This window comes from Streptopelia decaocto (genome assembly GCF_964273445.1).
Source record: "Streptopelia decaocto genome assembly, chromosome: 2".
In the NCBI taxonomy this organism is placed as follows: Eukaryota; Metazoa; Chordata; class Aves; order Columbiformes; family Columbidae; genus Streptopelia; species Streptopelia decaocto.
In genome coordinates, this window is record NC_138655.1 from 155,373,951 (window position 1) to 155,395,717 (window position 21,767).

The 21,767-nt window shown below is 39.4% G+C and overlaps 1 protein-coding gene across 2 annotated transcripts in view; it reads right to left on the minus strand.

The window, feature by feature from the left end:
• Positions 1-21,767, minus strand: part of DPP6 (dipeptidyl peptidase like 6) — a gene marked incomplete at its 5' end in the record, with an annotated part of 400,138 nt that overhangs the window by 29,425 nt on the left and 348,946 nt on the right. For both annotated transcript variants that reach the window (XM_082045833.1, XM_082045834.1), the window contains 5 exons: positions 10,401-10,519; positions 12,644-12,691; positions 14,388-14,479; positions 15,041-15,148; positions 21,292-21,330. In XM_082045833.1, coding sequence (XP_081901959.1) covers positions 10,401-10,519; positions 12,644-12,691; positions 14,388-14,479; positions 15,041-15,148; positions 21,292-21,330 — 406 coding nt within the window. The remainder of the gene's footprint in view (positions 1-10,400; positions 10,520-12,643; positions 12,692-14,387; positions 14,480-15,040; positions 15,149-21,291; positions 21,331-21,767) is intronic.

A 21,767-nucleotide genomic window follows, 5' to 3' on the forward strand; every position in this document is an offset into this window, starting at 1 on the left:
CCCACCAGGAGAAAATTGCACACATATACATATCTAGGGACCCTCTGAACTGAAAAAGCCACAGGATGATATTCCCCCTTGCAACTGCTCTGGGTCTCCCAGTTCCTAACACACTCACAGGGCTATAAAAACATATAATACATAATTACGTGCTTTGAGCCAAAATGGGTTATTATATTTTTCATAACCGCTTTACTGCTGCTATAACTCAAAATTCAATCCCTCATTCAAGAGATTGTTGCCTGTCTCTAAAGGCACTGAGCGATGCTACAGTGGCATGGGAGGTTGGTCTTGCTGGAGTCCCATCCTGCAACGTGCCGAGAGGCTTCTGAGGATCTCCAGCTCCCACTGCGGCTGCTGGGAGTTAAGAGCATTCAGCACCTGGGATGACTGTCCCCACACTTATTAAGGCTTGCGATGTAATTATAGACTAGTTATTGAATTGCTATTGAGATGAAACATCGGGCGGTGCTGTGAGCTAACAGCAATCGTGCACAAACATGCCTTGTTAACTCTTCAGTCCGCTATGATTTAATAATTTGACATGCTGGTTTTGTTACGGGAGTGCTCTCCTGCATGCTAATAGCTGGGGTTCTGCTTGGAAGGTTTCTCTGCAGTGAACAGACTGAAGATTCACTCAATCTTTCAAAACCACTCTGGTAATTTATCCATCTAGGAGCCTCTATGCCCCTTATTGTCGCTGCACGTCGTATGCAGTCAGTAATGGATTTTATTTTCACAACACCTCTAGGAAGCTGGAAATACAAGACCTGCTTGAGTTCTGTAAAGGAGCTTGTGACAGAGAAAAAAGTCAAGCCCATGTGTCCTAACTAGCATTTTGCAGATAGGTAGGACTTCTCAGACCACTGTTACCAAACCTGTCTTTGAAATCTTCATGTCTAGATACAGGCCAACAAACTAAAACAACTATTATAAAAGCCACCTGTTTGTAAGCATATAGAATCATAGAATGTTCTGAGTTGGAAGGGACCCACAAGGATCATCGAGTCCAACTCCTGTCCCTGCACAGGACAACCCCACAGTTCACACCGTGTGTCTGAGGGTGTTGTCCAGTCTCTTCTTGAACACTGTCAGGCTTGCGGCCGTGACACCTCCCTGGGGAGCCTGTTCCAGTGTCCAGCACCCTCTGGGTGAAGAACCTTTTCCTAATGTCCAAACTAAACCTGCTCTGGCACATCTTCCTGCCATTCCCTCAGGTTCTGTCATTGGTCACTAAAGAGAAGAGTGACCCTGCTCCTCCTTCTCCCCTTGTGAGGAAGCTGTAGACTGCGATGAGGTCTCCCCTCAGTCTCCTCCAGGCTGAACAAACCAAGTGACTTCAGCCACTCTTCATATGGCTTCCTCTCCAAACCCATCACCAACTTCATAGCCCTCTTCTGGGCACTCTCTAGCAGCTTCATATCCTTTTTATCCTGTGGCGCCCAAAACTGCACACAGAGCTCCAGGTGAGGCCGCCCCAGCGCAGAGCAGAGTGGGACAATCCCCTCCCTGCCCCACTGGCAACGCTGGGCTGGATGCACCCAGGACACGGGTCCCTCTTGGCTGCCAGGACACACCGTTGGCTCATGTTGAACTTGCTGTCGACCAGAACCCCCAGGTGGAGGTTCTGTGGAGCTGCTCCCCAGCATCCCATCCCCCAGTCCGTATGTACAGCCAGGGTTGCTGTGTCCCAGGTGCAAAATCCGGCACCTTGCTCTTGTTGAACTGCATGCAGTTCATGATTGCCCAGTTCTCCAATTTGTTCAGATCCCTCTGCAGGGCATCTCTGCCCTCGAGAGTGTCAACAGCTCCCCCCAATTCGGTGTCATTAGCAAACTTGCTAAGCAATCCCTCAAGTCCTGAGTCTGAGTCATTTATAAAGACATTGGCGAGCGCTGGCCCTAAGATGGATATGTATCATAAGTGTCCACTTTCAATTCAGTATTTAGAGAATCCAACAGTACTATTCAAATAACATGTTTATTTTGTTATAGAAATGGAAAAAAAGAAAGCAATCCACCTACTTTTTGCAGATATATTTTCCTAAATATTGAGCTTTTTTATAGTCCATAAATAGCCAAATATATTCAGGGAAGAGCTAAGCTGGGTACTTTCATTATTGCTTGCACTGACGTTTACCTGAGCATAACAACTACTAAGAACAATCTGGTACCAGAGATGCTGTTGATGACAACGTGATAAGCAAGATTTCTCTGTGATATGTAAAGTGATACGTGAGCAATGTAGTTAGGTTTTGTGGACAAAACATTGCTTTACAAACTCATGCTTTATGAATGGTAGACATCGCACACTGATTTACACCTCCCGGCTTCTGCTTGTCCATAGTTAGTATAAAAAAATCCTTGTCTCTAGATTTTACACTGCTTTCCAGGGATGGTAAGTGTGGCCCAAATGGCACAGGTTGAAAGGTCTGATTAAATGAAGGAACTGGGAAAGATGTGGAAAAGGGTTCATTATTCTCCTGCCTGAAGGTATGAGCCAACCTCTTATTGCAAGCACTGGGCAGATATGTCCCTGGTGGGTACATTATTGCTAAAATCCTGAGAGGGTAATTATGCACCATCCATGGATGGAGACAGGCTACAGGACTAGTTCTGGTCTGTTCCAGTAGTCAATGGTGCTTTTCTTTGGAGTGATGTCTTCTAATATGAGGAAGGAAATGGGGGTCACGATACTTGACTCAAGATGTGGCCATAGGCAAACCACTAATTCTCGCTGTATCTCTGCTCCCCACTGGGTAAAAGCATGAAAATGATCAGCTGGGGAAAGGCTGCAAAGGGCTTTACACATCTTTCCATAACTTGAATTAAATGCCTAGTGCAGTATTTATTTTACCAACCGTACAACTTCTACTCTCTCCTCCCTGTATCCTGATAAATCTCAATATAGAGATATTAAATAATACGAAGCTCTTCCTGTTCAAAGTGACATAGATATACAAATTACTGCCAATAATGTCTCTGTGATGATCCCATTGCCCCCTCATATTAATAGGGAAGCAGAAGCATCTGTTTTGTGATGAACATTACAGACAAAAATGTCTCCTGAGTGATATGCTAGAACTAGCATACTTTTGTGAAGATATTTGTTGATTAAAACTCATACCTCAAAGATTTTATGGGATTATCAGGGAAGAAAGTTCCCCAAACTCAGCATTATAAAAAGTGCAGATGAAACTGACTGAGTCCATAAGAAGATGAGCAAAATGAAATGTTACTTTGTGACAGTGAAATTCATCAACAAAGCCGGGCCCTTTATTTGTTTTAATTTAGCTTTTCTTTGGAACGCATTCAAGTTTATCCAAATCAGCTACTGATCCCATGAGATAATAAAATACCAGGAGATTTTCCAAAATCTAGATCTCCTCACAAAAGACAAAGTTTTTATGCAGTAATGGCATCTAAGTATAGCCATAATACTAGAAACAATGCCCAGAATTTAATGTTTACTCACATTTAAGAAAAAATCACAGGGTTTAAATCCTTGAGCTGAATGATGCCAATGGTAATGGTGCTGGACGCTGGTGTTTCAAAGGATGTTCCCACCCACCCGGCTGTTGGCTGAGCTTATCTCACGCTATACAGCATTGGGCAATGTACCACAAAAGAAAGAATGAATGATCAGTTTTTCCCACTTTTCTGACCACCTCCAGCCTCCGTTAAAAGTTCTTTTGCACATGATTGCTGGCTAGTAGTTTTTTTGTAAAAAGCCCTCACCATGTTATTAAAAGAAAGTAGGAGAGATGCTAATTAGCAATCAGTATCTGGGTTTAGAAAGATTGAACTGCTTAAGGACTTCGGGTCTGTTTTGAATCCTGGTCCCAACAAGCATAAATACTGAGATGATGCACTGTACTAAAGCAGCCCTCATTATAAATTATTGATTTCACTTAATGTCTTTCATAACTTAGACTCATCTACACTAATAATTTATGTATATATGGTAGCTTAGAGAAGTGTAACCACACATTTCAGGCTTGTATCATCTGTGTGGGTGGGAGCTTGTGCTGCAACCACATCAGAGGGCATAAAAATCTAGATTTGTAAAATTATTCCAAAACATGGAAACCTCTCCGTACTGGAAGACTGAACCTTGCTAAACCATGTGCTGGACTTTGGGGTGTTAAAATGTGATTAAAATCAAGGTTAGGACAACCTGCCATAAAGCAGAGACAGATGATTTCATGAAACTTGGTAGTGAAAGTCTTTGCCGACTCCAACAAAAATCTGGAAAATAAAATAAATGTAAAGTAACAAAAGGACTTTTAATGCTCAGAATAAACCCAGTAAGTGGAAGCAGCAAGTAAAGCTCCTAAGTGTGCCTGTGTCCAGATGGTGTTTCCACTGTATACCAAGAGGGAGGAAAGAAGATAACTAAATTCTCAAGAAACAGTTTAAGGAGCTGAGAAGTTTACAGCTACATGCTGCCTCCATAAAGGATAAACTTGCAGCACTTGTCTTTAAATTTCATAAATACACAGACAGAATGAATGACACGTACACAGATATGAGGAACTTGACTCAGATTATCACTAATTTGGTTGTGTTGCTTCTTCATTACTTTGAATCACTCTCAAAGGAGATCCTTGAATTGCAACATTTTCCAGCTCAGTGCCTTTGCACTACTTGTTCTCTGTTTATGGGACTGAACTAGGATATTATCTGCTAGGATCGAAGAGCTATAAATCCTATTTTTGATGATTTCCCAGGCCTATAGGCATCCTTCAGCACTGTAGGGCCAGGAGTGTAGTTACAGAGCTGTTGTCATTGTGGCTCCTGGCTTAGAGGACATACCTGTGGAAAATCAGATATATACCCAGATAAATCCTTTCCCTATTGTCTCTTTATGTATTTTATCAGTGACAACATATCATTTTGCTCTACAGCTCCAAAATTGCCTGCTAGTAAAGGCAGAAATGACTTCATTCCCATTACCTGTGATTACCGATCTACAGCATCTAGGCTGATAACAGGAGTGCTAGAGAGACATCCAAATCAGATGATAATACATAAACATTTTTGTTGGAAGAGTCTATTTTCCTTTCTCCAAAGAGAGAGATGGCTTTGAAGTCATTTGATCTGGGCAATACTGACAATAAAAACTACTAGTCAGCTACAAACACAGGTTCCAGCAGAGATAATCTTCAAAAATGTAGGATAAACGATAGTGATTTTATGGTATTTTAAATCAAAACAATCTACTGTTTCTGGAAAAGGAGGAAGGACTTCAGACATATAGAAGAAAATAGCATTCCCTGTCTGATGTCTCTGAGCAAAGTGAAAGCTGATTTTTCCCAAATTGGTCAATGAATGAAAGGATAATGCACAGTGCAGCAGCAAATGCACTTCTCTATCACCAGCAGCCATGCCAAGCATGAGACAATGGTTTTCTCTTAGCCCTCATTACAGTCATTTCTCCTCTCTGTAACTTTTTCTTTGTGTCATCCTTAAAAATGACTAATCCTGTCCTGGTTTTTGTTTAAACAGGACCAATTCTCCTTTCAGTACTTTTTCTTTTCAGTTAAGTTTATTCTACGTAACTGCACTTTCTGAAGCTGGCTACATGATTTGCAGACAGTGTCTGCTTCCAGAACTGATAATGCCTAACGTTTACAGTTTCACTGAGCTAATGGTAGAAAGGTTATGCAGAAAAGGCCCAAATTAAACTACTTTCCATAGAAACCAAGGTGACTGATGGATCTCTTACATTCCACAAGTGAAGGGTTGTAAAAGGGTTGTACCTGCAGGAGAAGTGGACAGAACAGGTGATGAAAAATGAACTAATGAACTATACTTACTATCTATCTATCTATCTATCTATCTATCTATCTATCTATCTATCTATATATAAGACATCACACTCAGTTTAAAGCTGAGGCATCATGAAGGTCCTGGTCTCTTCTTTCATGCCTGGTGTCCATGAAACATTCTGCCCATTCTCCTGACTACAATCCTAATCCATGCATTCCTGAATCTGGTTCCCATTTGATGCTAAATCCAGTCTAGGACTTCCCGGCACCTGTCCTCCAGCATCAGCTGGATCATTATTGGGGGATGGCAATATTGGTTTTGTATATATTTCTATTATTTCTATTGTTATTATTATAACTACTACTACTACTAATAGTATGAATGTTTATAATACTCTTTTTCATTGTTATTGTTTTGCTAAAGCTGTGGGGCTTTTTGTTTTGCTTTTACCCATAAGTCTCTCTCCCTTTTCTCCTTCCCTTTCCCTGGTGGGGAGGATAGGGGTTAATAGAGAGCATCTGTCACCTATTGATCTGCCAGCCCAGCCTTAAATGGTGACAAAGCCTTGATAATGCATGATTATGGAGAACTTTAATTAGCAGGCTGGTAGGTATTCCATGAACAACACCCCTATCATTTTCATCATGTATTAAATGGCATTAATTGCAGTAATGTATGTATATGCTAGAGATCTTCATCACTATTGCACTTATCCCAGAGCTAGAAGGCATTAACCCTTTGTGAGGAGCCTCACACCCCCCCAAGTGCATTGAGATGGCCAAGATCAGCTTATGGCTGAGGTCAGCTGGTGGAGACTGACCAGCTAATGTAAAGAATGCTACAATGTTGCTGTCTGCAGCAACAGGGGCTTGAACTCCAGGATCCAGAAAATCTTTGCCAGTTCTGTGTGTTTAAGCAAAAGTCTCAGTGACTTCAAGGATTTTTTATGAGAGTGAAGGCGCCGTAACCAAACGTGCTGCACAGAGTATCAGAGTACAGGTTAGCCTGAAACAGAAATGGTTGCACGTCCTTTTCTTCCCCTATGAACAACGTCATTGGGACTCAAGTTTTAATAGCGCTGGAAGGTTACAGTAGGGAGCAAGGAAAAGAGGCATTGAAGACAACGTGCACCTATTTAAAATGGAAATATCAAAACACTGCAAAACTGACTGCAGTGGTAATCATTGATTAGGCTTCATCCTTCAAAGGAGAACGAGCTATCACCTAAAAACAGGCTTTAGTGTTTTACTGGCTCCATGTCATTCAGTCTTGCACCTTACATGCTTGAGTCCCACTAAAGAAACAGGAATAATTTGCTCGTAATTTCTTACCTTTTTCTCTATACAATTGAATTTTACATCTCATTGCAGATGAGAAAACCCTCAATTAAATTTATGTAGAAAGTAGCAAAACCCTTCCATCCAGATCTTCTTTCTGTTTATCTTAGAGGGAATCAGTGGCAGTGCCTGTGCTGGTTTATGAGAGGAGACAGAAGTGTAAGCTTATATTTTATGATGAAAATGACAGAAGGAGTGACCTTGCTCCAGCACATAGTGCTTTTTCGGCAGTGTCTAGAAGAGATAATCTAACAGCAGTCTGCAAAGCGTCATGTTTCCTCAGATCCTGCTACAGTAATTTAATCATGAGCACATAAAATTAGATGAAAAATAAGGTAACTAGCCTTCTGGGACTGAGTGATTGCAATAAATGTTGTCTCCTGACAGTAGGCATTACATTGTCCTCTTGAAAGAGAGGTTACCTTTTATTATAGCATACTTCTCTCACTTCAGTCTGTGCCAGGTAGCACTGCTATTAAGCATAATCTGCAGGACAGCAATAAGTCCTTTAAGACAATTATATGCTGCTTCCAAAGTGCCAAAGCACTGAGCAGAAAACTACCAGTCTTGACCTTTGGGGTCAAATGAGCAATGCCAGACCTTTTTTCGTTTCTTTTTAAAAGATACATAGTTTCCCTTTCTGTTGCTTTTCATTTAAGTATCACAGAGCACTTCAGAAGCATCAGTTGCTTAATCAAATCTTAGAAAGCTTGCCAGACGTTTCGGAGAGGTTCAGCTGAGCCACAGTCATGCCTGTGTCTCTAAACTCAGTGAAGTTTGCAACTTAAGGTCATGAAGAAAGATAACAAAAGGGATAAAGTGAAACTGAGGTATAGTGGTGGTTAGTCTCTAAGTGCCGGTACAGAAATTGTTTTCAAGTCACAAATATTTTCCCATGCGTTTGTCTTGTGGGCAGCTGAGAAAACACATTTTTTAAAGTAATTAGAGGCTTGATCACCACAAAATCATTTATTATCTATCTTTGAAGATACATATGGGTCTGACATAAAGTCATACGCCAGCTACTGCTACAAACACGCACTTCTGTAGGCAGCCACAGAGTATGCAGCAAGACCTGAGCTCTGAGTGCTTTTATACAATGCAGATAGAGATGAAAGCACCAAACAGCTATAGGAGCTGTCTGATGCTGTCTGGTCACTAACATTGACTCCAACTGTGACTTTTTTTTGGAGAATCAGAGGTGGAAACTCCTGGCAGAAGCCCTTGGGTAGCAGATGTTGTAAGAAAAAAGTTTGCCCCCTCTGGTGTGCTGCTGCTGATCTACCTTCTTGATCAACTGAAGAATAAGCAGGACTCTTTGATATATCCTCATTCAAGCAGCTTTTCCATCTCTGTGTTATTTGCCTAGATGAATAAATAGTATTTCCTGCTAATCAGAAAGATACTAGTGTCCGACTGCTTATGAGCAATAAAATACCCTGAGAAAGTGAGGCAAGGCCAAGCTCCAGCTAAGCAGCCTGAGGAGATGTGGAAAAGGAGCTCTCCTGTTAGTGCATCCTAGTGATTCCCCATCAAACCACAACATCTCTAACCTCGTTGGATGACCAAAGTCTGATGGATTAACTTCTATACAGAAGTCTGCATTTCAGAATGAACCAGATGTTTTCACTGACTTGACTCACATCATCTGTAACAGGAACCAAAGGGAGTTGTCTTTGCTGTAAATGTACCCATAGGAGATAAACAAAGTTTGATGGATCCTACATGAAAAGTGCTATAATAAAAAGTAATGATGTTCCTGTAAACTGCTTGAAAACAAAGAAGTTGAAAGACCTCTCACTTTTGGTTATGTAAATGAGGAATCATTCCACCAAATGTAATTGACTAATATTTTTATAAAACCATTGAAAATGGAAATCCTAGCAAGATCTCTGTATTTTCTCATGTATACATACTTTGCAAAGGTATCTGAATGGAGACATCGATATCAGTTCTATGGTTCAAGCTGTGCTAAATTTATACCACACTGAGATTACAGTTTGAGAATTTAGTCCTGTGCAATGAAAATTCAGACAAAGATATATTCAGCAGATATAAACAGGTCTAACTCTAGTGATCTTATAAAGGAGGTATTGTTTTCGCAGCTGAGAATCTTGCCCACAGTTCGTTATACAAAATCATTATCTTGTGGATTTGGATTAATGTACAAACTAATAAAACTCATTAATCTCTTCAGGTATCACTGCAGGTTTCTGCGAGTGAGATGTAATGTAATCCAAACATGTTACCCCATAACTGTTGATTAGACCCTTTAGAAACCTTAATCTTCTTATTCACAAATGCTGAACACTTGTTAGTCAGAGAAGGGTCAGCCCATGTATTAGCAAACAGACTGCTGGTGGTCAGCACAGGGTGCACTTAGTTGCTCTATGACAGCATACACTTTTATTTACATTACACACCTTAATTTTATCTTGAGCTGTGGAAATTGAGGCATTACTTGTTGCCTTCTTCTTTGCAGTACTTGCTTTAGAGAGCACACAGCCATTTGAGCAGCTTCAATCGTAACAGCGGGTGATTGCCGTGCATGCATTGCATGTGGAATTTAGGAAAATTAAACAAAATTAAATTACACAGGATTAAATGCTATGGAGTTATGCATTTAGTCCTATCAGAGCTGTAGAAAGCTGACTATTAAAATTCTCCTCCTGAAATGTCCTCTATCCTTAGCCTTCTGGATACTCTGAGGCATTTTCAACACAGGAAATCTCTCTTGGACCTGTAGATTACTCCAGGTTAAAGTAAATTCATGATGAATGAGGAGTGAAACACAAGATATCCTGTACTTACAATGTCGAGTAGGTATCTTTCTGGAAACTGCCTTTTCTTGGCAAACTGTCTTTTCATTTTAACTTACTTTGAATCCTCCTGTTCACAGTACTGGTACGAGTTGATGCATTTGGAACTCAATCTCAGTCACCCACAGTTAATTTCACCTCACCGGTTTATCTCTCACAGACTTTCTGATGTTTTATGTCCTCTAGGTTTTGCTGTTACGGTAACTTAAGGATGCTTGGAGTAGCTACAGGAATGTAACTCTATCTTTAATAGATATGAACAGAAAAAGGATGCACACAACCGTTTTATAGTTAAAAATAAAAATACACAGAAGAAAAAAATAAATGTTAAGAGTAATGCTTTAAAAGCAAGGTGACCCAGATATTTATGGCCAGTCTTGCAAGCTGCCCACAAGTACACACGATATCTAAAGATATCAATGCTGGCTTTAAATCCTAAGGCTCAACAACTGGAATAATGAAATCCAACATACCTTCACATGTCAGTAGGAAGTATTGCAGATTGTGACTGAAGGATGCACTGAAATAAGTACAGTTTTCGATCAGATCACAAGACAGACACCGCCTGTTGAAGTTTCCATTTGTGCTTGCACTGAAAAAGTTAATACAAGTCCATGAAGGTCATTGAACAAATGTTATCTGGAAGGAAAATTACTTGAGCCTTACTGTACTGTAGAACAAGAACATAAATATAATGTGTCCAATACTAGTAAGAGACAAAGCATTTCCATTTGGTTGAGTTTAAATAGCAGTAATGGTGTGTTGGTTTTTTTTTGCCTGAATGGAGGATATATAAAAGGATATTGATGTCTTTTTTTGCAAGGTCAGGTGGTTATGAAGGAAGGTATAGTCCTTAAAAGAAAATGATGGTTGCAATTCCACAAGAGGAAGTAATAATTTGGTGAATGAAGGCATGAAACAATAGAGCAGTATTTCTACACATAGTTATATTATAACAGACAATAAAGAGCTGTAATTGCTTTCTCTAAGTTTCTTACTGGTTGCCTCACTGGTCTGATTTGCTGGCAGCTGCCTCAGAGTCCAAAGCCCTTTTTGGGGATTTAAATAGTTGCTCTTATAACATCCAAGTAAAAAGGAGAGATTGTAATTAGTGATCTGTTTTTGAAGAATGTAATGTGGCCTTTCATACACTCAGAATGCTTTGTAACAATCTACTATACATTGAAGAATGAATCACAGATTATTAGCAATATTAACAAAAAGAATTTTGCACTGCTATAGCATTTTCTTCAAGAATACTAAACAATAGATCTTTTCACTATTACTGTAAAGCAGATGACTGTTTTTTGTTACCATTTCAAGGTAGAAAGACATGTTTAGGGCCACAGAGACTGAACTGAATAGCTCTTGGGTTCTCGATGAGGCTCAGACAGTGTCTCTAAAGTAAATCCTGTTTAAAGCTACTAAACCAAACACAAAAATGAAAAAAACCCAAAAGATCTACATCTGACATAAGCTGTCAGAGCTCCGGTAGAGTTCGGTCAATGAACATACGTCAAGGTTGCTGCTGATCTGACACTCTTGGGCTGGGACAAGAGACAGTCAAACTACCCAGATCAGGAAATCAAATACCTGAAGCGAGGCCAAGATCACTGTGTAATCAAAGTAAGGTCAAGGACGTTGACATTTTAGGCCTCTCTTTCCCTGTTGCCTGCATGGGAAGGTGAGGTTAATGAGGCACCAGGGTGAGCTGTATGCCGAGAAGCAGTTTGGTCATGCCAGCAGCTCTTGAGCAGCTGTGCCTGGGCTCAGCTTTTAAAATGAGATTTTCATCCCATTGCGATAGAAAGGAATGGTCAATATAATTTTGATTTGTTCTTTTCTCCTTCAAGAAAATAAACACTGAGCTGAGCTACTCTCAAAAAATGGTGGAGTGCAGCGAACAGGCATGGAAATCTTGAAAGGGAAAAAATGATTCAATTACAGGTAATTTAGTTCACTCTACTTTCCTTCCCACTGAGGAAAAAAAGTATGACCATGTTAGAGAAGGAAAATGTACTGACTGCCCCTTATCAACTGATACTATCACCAGTTCTGCCCTTTGTTGCAAATGCTGAGATGACAGCAGGGTGACTGAGAGGGAAAATAGGACAAATGGAATAATGATTCCAAAATGATTATTTAAAAGCTTGGGTTTCCTTCTCTTTGTAATCTGCTCCCACAATACTTTGTAGTAGCTACACTCCCAAGAGATTACAAAAAAACAGTCTTTTACTCATCATACAGTTAGGGAGGATACTTAAAGTCATCTAGAATTGCAGAAGAACATTTGTAAACATAACATATGGTTATTTCTTTTCAATTTTGTGAAGAGGTGATGTGCTATCACTTTTCCACGAACTCCTATTTAGAAGTATAAAACCAGATAATACCATTAGTTTCTATAGTTCTGAATTTTTCAAGCGTTAAGCAGTTGTGTTGGACAGTTTTGTGACAGTTTATCATTCTTAAGACCAATTGAAAATTTGCAATAAAATGAGAAAATTGCTAAAACCCCCCACATTTCCAAAAGTCAAGCATTTTGCTTACTATTGTTTTGCTCTTCTATCTACTCCAGTGACAAATTGCAAGATCTTTCAATGCCATGAAAGACAAACACATATGAAACTGTTTCTATTGCAATTACTTATGTAATGGTTTGTGTAAGATTGAAAAAACCAGGAAATTCTGTATGCAAAGTTAGTAAAGCACATACCTGTATAGATGTCGCCTCCTTGGCAAATCTTCTGTGCTGTGGAAATAACTGGGGAAGAAAAAAATTGAAAGGCAATTGCATCATTAGAAAGTTGTTCACAAGTATCTCGTACTACAGCATCTGCATTTACATGGCCATTTTCCTGATCTTGTAAAGGCAAGGAAAGTTTAAATGAGGTAGAAAAACACACAGAGGGACACATCACTGCAGAGGCTCGAGCAAGTACATCATAGGCAGTACTGCAGTTAAAACAGCGTGGAAATATTTTGTTCTAGACTGGTCATGTCAGCAGATCAAAAAGGATCAAGTGATTAAGTGAAAGACATTCGCATTTTTACCTCAAGATTTATGGCTCAGAATTTCCTTTAAACACTTTTTTCTTTTTTCTCTTTTTTCTCTAGAACCAGTTTTTACTTCTCTGGCCACTTTTTATTCTTTCTATCTATCTATCTATCTATCTATCTATCTATCTATCTATCTATCTATCTACCTACCTACCTACCTACGTACCTACCTATCTAAGTATAATCTTTTATTCTATCTATGTGAAACCCACTGAAATGTCCTCTTTGAAAAAGGGAGTTGGAATTCCAGGGAAGACAGAGTATGAAGTTTAAGAATACTTCTTTGCCCTTGTTTTGTGCTGAGACTGCAGTGAACTCCTTTTCTGGCTAAACAGCGAAAGCCCTGTGGTGTGGGGACAGCTTCTGAAGGCAACAGGGATGTTGTCCTGGAGGTGACCAAAGCTCAGTCCAACGTGCAGGGTCCAGACTGATACCCCAGATACATTACATGGCAATAATGACAGACCACAGGAGCAAATGTAGCATCCATGGGCTGAATAACACCTCAGACAGGTTGTTCAGCCCTGCCAATCCGCTTCCAAAAAGCTGCACTTGCCGAGATGTACATGTGGATTGCACAAATTGTACGTGGTGTTTTCTGCTTGACTGGCCAGTTGAAATGCAAATAAAGCTTCAGTGCTAGTTTGCTACTTAGCTTTGCCAAGTGTTAAGGACCCTTATATCATACTGAAGTTGCTTGTACTTGGGGGCATTCAAAGCCTGAAAGATCAGCATGGTCTTGATAACCATTCAAAGTTTATCATATTCCTGAGACTTTTTACTCAGTTGTTCAGTGATCTTAAGAAACTGAGAGGTGAGAGCCTTGTATCCACCTGAAACTTTGTCTGGAAAGGAATTGATATGGTATTTGATTCCAGAAAGCCTTCCAAATATTTTCTTACATAATTTCTTGAAATGTATTTGAAAAAGTAAACATATAAAGAAGTTATTTTACAAGGATAAGGGCAAGTGTGAAGAAGGTGGGTTTTTTGTTTTTGTTTTTTGTTTGTTTTTTTGTTTGTTTGTTTTTTTTTTGTATTCTAACTAAATACTTTTTTTTCTAATGCATTGATATTTTTGCAGGTCAATAAAGGATTCTTTTTAAAATTGACTATCTTTAAAATTGACTATCAGAAGATGCAGCAGGATAAATCACTCCCCTACACAAACATATGTAACAGTCACTGGAAGAATTTTGAACAGAGAAAATCAAAATAACACAAGATATATGTAATGGCGTGAGAGGTTAAACCTAAATGGAGCCAGCTTCTCCTGCTCTCTTATCTCCATCTCCTTATGTTCATGCATTTCAGACACATACACAACACCATTGTTACTAACCCTATAGTCCGGGGCCAAACAAAGGAGGAGACTGATTTGTCGGACCAAAGTTTACTTACATTTTATGCCTCTTTTCATCATATGCCAATATCTTTGTGACATCCCAGTCACCAGATGTAATAGATTGTAAGGTGTCGCCACTACTATTGGGCTGCCAAAAGAAAAGAGAATTAGATTTCTTTATTCTTAAAATAAGTTATCTGAGCAGAGCTCCTCTTCTGAAAAAGGGAGCTCTTTTGACATACATCTGCAATTTCCACCCCTGCTATTTCTGTGAATTTTCAGGCATAGAAATAATAGAGAGTGAGAATTATCTTAACCATAACTCCGCTGAAGATAATGGGATGAATTCAGCACAGAACAGCTTCAAACCCGTTCCTCTAATCCAGCGTGCCTATGGGGTTCTGATTAATCCCTTATGGCAGTGCAGGGATTTACTTTTTTATGTACAACTAAGAAGGTATTAAAAAAACAAACCAAAGCAATGGTATTGTTTGGAAAGAGACAGTCAGTTGACCTTCTCTTCTAAGTATCTCAGTCAGAAATTCATGCCATCTAATGCCCAATAAAGCCACACTAATGGTTTTCTCTTATGCACAAGATCCACATTCTACATTTGCACCTTCCAGTCTCGCTGATACAAGCACAGTTACTACTTTTTATTGCTTTCTGCTTCAGGTGAGACCCAAAGCAGTGGCAATGAGTGAGTCACCTGTGATGATGACATGGCAATGTGGTAGAACTTCCCGCGTCCTCCCTGGGGAATGGCTCGGACAAAGAAAAACTTCCGACCATCCTTGGAAAAAATTGGTTCTTCATTCTGTAAGGGGCAAATTTTAGGGTTATATTACCATTAATTTATTGTATTAAAATTGATCATCACTGCAAAACCCAGTGAAATACAGAGGTCTTTAACAGCAACCTGAGCAAACAAAAAGCCCACTGAAAACTGAATAAAGTTTTGAAGTTTATTGCTTCTTGCTCTTGCGAAAGCAGACAGCCTTCAGCTGTGGAACACAGGGACACAGAGATCAAGGAGAGTTCCTTGTCTAGAAAGTCAACTCCCATTTGCAAAGCAAAAAGTACACATAGGCAGTTGACTGCTTGGGGCAGTTGGAATAAAGCCTTTAGAAATGGTCTGAATCTCTCTGGCACAAGTATGACAAACCCTGTTTACTCTGCAGGAAGAACTGATCTATTCCTGTCCTTGAGGAAACACCACTAGCAGCAACTAACTGTTGTATTTTCCTGCTCTCTTACAAATGTTTATTTCACTGAATTATTTATGAAGGGGAGGATATCTTGCAAACTCTCTTCAACACAGAGCTCCCCAGTGAACGTGATGATTGACTTTTATTGAGTGACTACAACTTTCAACCAGAGACAGAAGAGACACAGTAGAAGAAAATCAAACATCACATATGGCAAGCCAGCATTTCCTGGAAGGGTCTTTGTCTTCTTTTTGTACAGGAACCCCAAGGCACACTGGAAGTCTCCACTGCAGGAGATGGTTGAACAGCAGATTACAAGGGAAAGCAGAAGGATGGTCCATATGTTGTGACACAGTAGCACTGTACCAAGGGAACTGGTTAGATGAAGCTTCTCTACTCTGAATCTTGAATGGTTGCGACTAAAACAAGAGCTGAACTTTTGCTGAATGTGTCCTGTGATATCAGGCTGTTCTGGGACTGGCTGAACCCTGCCTTCCCCGGCCCAGCTTCATTGATCCTTCTTCTTCAAGGGCCATCAACAGGAAAGCTGTTGCTCAGCCTCTTCTAGGTCTTCCTTTGGTTCACTGTTACTCAAACACCTTGGCTTTCTGTTTGGCATGTGTCCAGACACCACACTGAACCAGAAAGAACTTGGTTGTACCAAGAGACTTGTGGATAATGCAAACACCTACAGCAAAGAAATACACATTTTTATTTTGCATAAGCTAACATATTGTTCTTGCTGTATGCTTTCCTCCCAGTCCTTTACTGACTAATCCTTTTCCATTACTTAACAGATTTATCAACAGTGTTAAGTGTTGAAACTGTTTGTTTTTCCTTTTATTTTCCCCTGTTCATGTTTTCAGTATATTTTAAAATATTCCCATTTACAGGTTGTTGCAGCTCTATGAAATAATGGTTTCATTTGTTTCTGACATTGTTCTGGAACCTGAAACATGAAACTATATTATTTCCAAATGTCTTTCATGACAGGAGAAACCTCATTGAAAAACAACTGTGATAACTTGGGCAAGCCTTCTGCTCAACAGATTTTCCTTTACTGAAGTAAATAGCAATGAATTCACCCTATACTTCTATATCTGTGCCTACTGCATTATATATTCCAGCAATACGTCTCTGCCAGTGAGAGCAGACGTTGTGCAGATTAGTTTGAAGTTCATTCAGAGTTACAGGGGAAGGAGGTAGATGGCACGGATGACAGATCTGAAACTTTAGCACTTGGCTGATGTTATGAGAGAGCCTGTTCGCATGTTCCTGTTGCTGGAAAGAAAATGCATTAATACAACCAGAACTTTGTTTAGGGTCTTGACAGAGATGGTCACTTATCCCAGATAGCAACTGGGGGATGTCAGGCTGAAAGGCTTTTGGTACAGGATTTTATACTGTATGGAGCTACACTGGACGCATAATTAAAACATTCTCTATGTGATACAGTTAGAGCATTTGGTTGACTATTATTGACTGAATCCCAGAACACTAGAACAGAAGAGCCCCCCTTGAAAATAATAAGAGATCAGGGAAATATCCTAATACTTTGAGTGCCACAGGGACATAGTTCTGATAAACAGATAGGCGTGACATGAATCCTTTTAACCCTTTGCATTTTGGCAAACACTTTGCTGAAATTCAACAAACTGTTGAAAATGTACATCGGCTTTACGGCGACAATGAAGTCACCTCCTCTTCTGGGCGCAGGGACAAGATCTCTTTCCATCTCCTGTCACACTCAGCCCATGCGGCAATGGTGAGCTTCACCCTCCATCCCTGTCCCCATGTTCATCTGTGCTTGGGTACATCACACCAACGGCCACCTCTGAAGCCAGGGCACCTGCACCAAAATACAGGGTCATCAACTAGAGAGAGGAGGAGATTGTGCTTCTGGGTACTGATCCCCTCCACTGGATGAAATCAGGACTTTTCATTTAAACATCAAAGAATCTGTTTGTAGCCAGAAGCTGCTTAGTTAGCTCTGGCAGAAGAATTTGAATATTTGGATTATGACAATATGGATTATTATGTGGTTGTTACATGACAGAAGGGCTTTACAGGGTGAAAAAGTCAGTCTTGTAAGTTTCTCTGAACTCTGTTTTTATTTTAAAAATCTATGTTCATACCACCTATTAAGTATGTGTAAGAATCATTATAATTTGCCAGGATTAAAGCAAGAGAGTTGTAAAAGAAAAATGGTGTGAGGTTTTCAGCATCTCAACTTTTGACAGAGAAAAAGTCTGCAGTTTCAAACTAAGGTGATCTGAACCATGAGGGAAATAGGAGGACTGGAAACAGAAATGCAACCCAAAGGAACTGTTGTCAGGTGGGGGCAGCCAGCCCACGCAGGCAGTTTTGGAGGTTACATGTCACTAAACAATTTTGTGGTAACCTCCTGGTCTTGCCAACATCAATGTCAAAGCCTACAGCCTCTGGTGGAGTTGAAATTACACCCTGGTTTATAATTAAATTTGTTCAGGCCGTATTAACAACTAAATAAATAAATTAATTAAAATGTCAGTAAAGTTTATCCTCAGAAGGTGTTCAGAAATTGTCTTATTTCTCCCTTGCTGACTCATTGTCTGTATATGACCATCAATGGCACTATTAGAAAATGGCTTCTTCACAAAAATTGAAACAAAATTGTTTACAGCTATAGTTGCTGTTTCAAAGAATTTTTATATTTAAACAAAAGTATGAGTAAAGTTCATGGCTTTTATGCTGAGAAGTACGCAAGCAAATACATAAATAAAAGCAGTGAAAACTTTCAAAGTCCCTAGGCAGTTTTGGTGAACCTCTGCCTGTTCTTGTTTGTGCAAAAGGTTTGAAAACACTGGCCATATCATCTGACAAGGAGTGTCAGATACTTTCTAGCAAAACCTGTGCAGACACTGGATATTTGTCATTGTATTTTGGGTAATATATCCTATTTTTCAGCTACACAGATAGTGACAGCAGTGTTTCTCTTTGCCTGTGTTGGAGAGAGGCACTCCAAAGATTTTGAACTTGAATAAAATTCACTCATGAAGAGAACACAAGATCATTTACTATGACCCTCCATACACAGGATGGTCACGAAATTACCAAACTACAACAACAACAACAAAATTCAAATTAATGGGTTGTATGCCCTATCTCAGATCTCTCAGTATTTCAGACGACTGAAAAAAGTCAACCCTGTCATCCTTGGAGACTCCTTCATGTTCCTGGTACCTTCTGATCCTGATGTTTTTCTCTCCTTGTCTCTTGCTCAGAGCTTACTATGAAGTCTGCCCCTTTTCCAGGAAGACCAAATGCACTTAAGTCCCCAAGAAAAAGGTAAAGCTCCTCTATGCTTTTCAAACCAGGTGTATGGAGTACTCTGAAGGAGTATTTTAAAGAAGGAGGCAAGCAGTTAGATTCCTCGGTCTTACTGATGAAAATTTGGGGGACTTCTCAAGAGCGAATCTGGTCAATGGTGTATATAGAGCAAGTTGGCCGGCCAGGCAGTGGGTGTTTGAGGTCCATTGACTGTGTGACCACACTGCTCACCACACTGGCTGTCTACAGGGGGAATTAGGCACCTGACTCCTATGAATACAGCTATATTAAAATGTCGGAACAAAGGAGTCTTCATCCTGAGCTGAGACACGCTCCTGAGCTCCTTCAGTAGCTGCCTAATGTGCAATGGATCTCCTACTTAAAGAGGTTAAGGGACTCACATGAGCATCTCACATTTTCACATTATTCTCAGTCAGACACACATGCCATGAAAATAACTTTCCAGTTATCTAGATCAATGTATCATAGAGAAAAAGGTAAATATAGAGAATACAATTATCCTAGTAATCATATATTCAGTCAAAACTAGAATTTTAAGTAATTTTGTTGTCAGAAATACAGGTGAAAGAGCTCTGTAATTCTTCAGACTCTTAAAAAAAGCTGTCGAACAGTGCTATCAAATGTCTCCAAATCCACAGCAAACATTCCTTTAGTTTAGTACTGATGTCTGACTCATTTGGCTGCAGTGAACATCCTTTTCTAACCTCAAACGAAGCACACAATGTTTGGAGATGTAGTAAAGCAAACTATATTTCCCTGGAGCAGGCCTGTTAGAGACTGACAGATCATTTACTGAGGTTGTTCAGGACAAAGCAGCATCTTTTAATGCCTGTTCATGTAGTAGGTAAATGACTAAAGAACCACAGCAGTGTGAGAACAGAAGTTCTACTATACTGTATTAATAGAAGTCCCAGTAAATAGTAGAGAAAGGATTAAAACTATCCTTGGATTTATAAAATAAATGAATCCCTTAATGTACCTTTTTTTTTCTTTTTTTTTTTTCTTTTTTTTTTTTTTTTAAGATACAAGATATAGGTAATTTAATTTTCTTGTTCTCTTTGGAGCTTTTGTTCCTACTCAAGCCAGCACTGTCCTTATGAATGTAAAGAATACTTCAGCAGCATCTTTATTCTATACCCGAGCATACCAGTGAAAGATTATTTGAAATACTTGTAGCACAGAATCTATTTCCTCTGATTAGCCATAGCCTGTTGCTGTAGGACAGCCACTGGACTAGAGGAGATCATTGTACTGCAGTTTCTACAGATTCTTGGATCCTTTGAACAAGCTGTGATGAAAAATGTGAAATGCTTTAAATCTGTACTTGGAAAAAACATAGTACAAGATCTTAATCTGACATGCTACTCCCTGTCTGGTGTTGTCGTATCCCATGAAAAACAGTTCAGTGTTGTGGCTGAATTGGCATCAGCAGCTTCTCTCAAGAGAACAGCTTAATCAAATCTGAGGTCACTTCACAAACTGACTGCTAGAGAAGTGTTATAAATGATCTTTCAGAGATTTATGTGCTGGAAATGAAGAGGTTTTATATAGACTTAAGTTGAAAAAAACGCCTTTTTCTGAAAAACAAACAAACAAAACAACAAAAAAAAGAAAAATCCCATAAATCAAAACTTTTTGAGGGTTTAGATTTTCTGTCCTATTTTCTATTTCGATTTTTTCAGGGTTTATTTTCATCTTTGGTTTATTTCATTTAGGGGATGGCAGCACATAGCCATACAACAAGTTACAGTGTCAGAAGAATTACACGACACGGTTGCCTGTTAAAACAGGGTATTAAACTGCATCAGATAGTGTCTCCCCATTCTGTGCACTATGCAAGCTCTCATTGTTTTAATTACCTCATCAACACTTCAATTTTATTTTTCACCTTTCTTGCATATGCAAACACCTGCAGAGTAATAAAGATAATTTTGCCAAATTTAGCTTAAATGACTTAAAAGTCCTATCTGCATGATTTTGTCTCTAAATGGACATAGGAGCTTTTAATAAACTGACCTATGATCTGTTTTCAACAGTGGACTAATTTCCTTTCTAGAACACCAGAAAATAAGCACTGTACTGCTTGAATTCTTCATCAGTCTCAACATATGGTATATAGGACTGCCCCTGAGGCTGACAAGTGTCACACAGATACCATCAGTGGGTGAATTTCCACCAGCATCAGCTTTTCACCTCTTTCAAACCCAAGTAAATTACAGGCTATGAACTGTGGAACATACCAGAGAAGATGGCATCTCCAATAAGAACTTGTTTATTACTGGGAAACTGTTTTCTGTAATACAAACCACGCCATCTTCCAAGTGACTTTCTCGGGTCTGGAAATCAGTTTTTTTCTTTGGGGGGAAAAAAAAAGAAAGAAAACCTACCAAAAACTTGACCGCAAGGAGAAGATCACTGTTACCTGTCTGTGCAGCCAGCCTTCACTTTCATCTTCATGTTTCTAAAACAAAATAAGATCATTAAATACCATGCTTTGTGTATTACATTTTACTTAGCAGTGCAGGAAGCAGTTGGATTGAGTCTGAAAAGTTGTGCAGAAGCACAAGAAAACTGCTTAAATATGTGTTTCGGGAGTATAACCAGTGACTGCTCTCCTTGCCTTTCCTCTCTGATGAATACACACACGCTCATTCAGGAAAGCATTTTACTCACACAGGCAAAACACATAAATACACAAGATACATGAATCCCGGAAGAAACAAAGCTTGTTAAGAAGAAAATAAAGGTTGAAATAAAAGTTGTTATTATAAGAAAAGATTCTGCCCTGTGCTTTGTGCACAGTATTGCATCATCTTTTTTGAAGGGATAGATATATCAGAACACATTTCTACTGTGGAAACACCTATGCCAGTTTAAAAGATGGTATGTGCTAATACT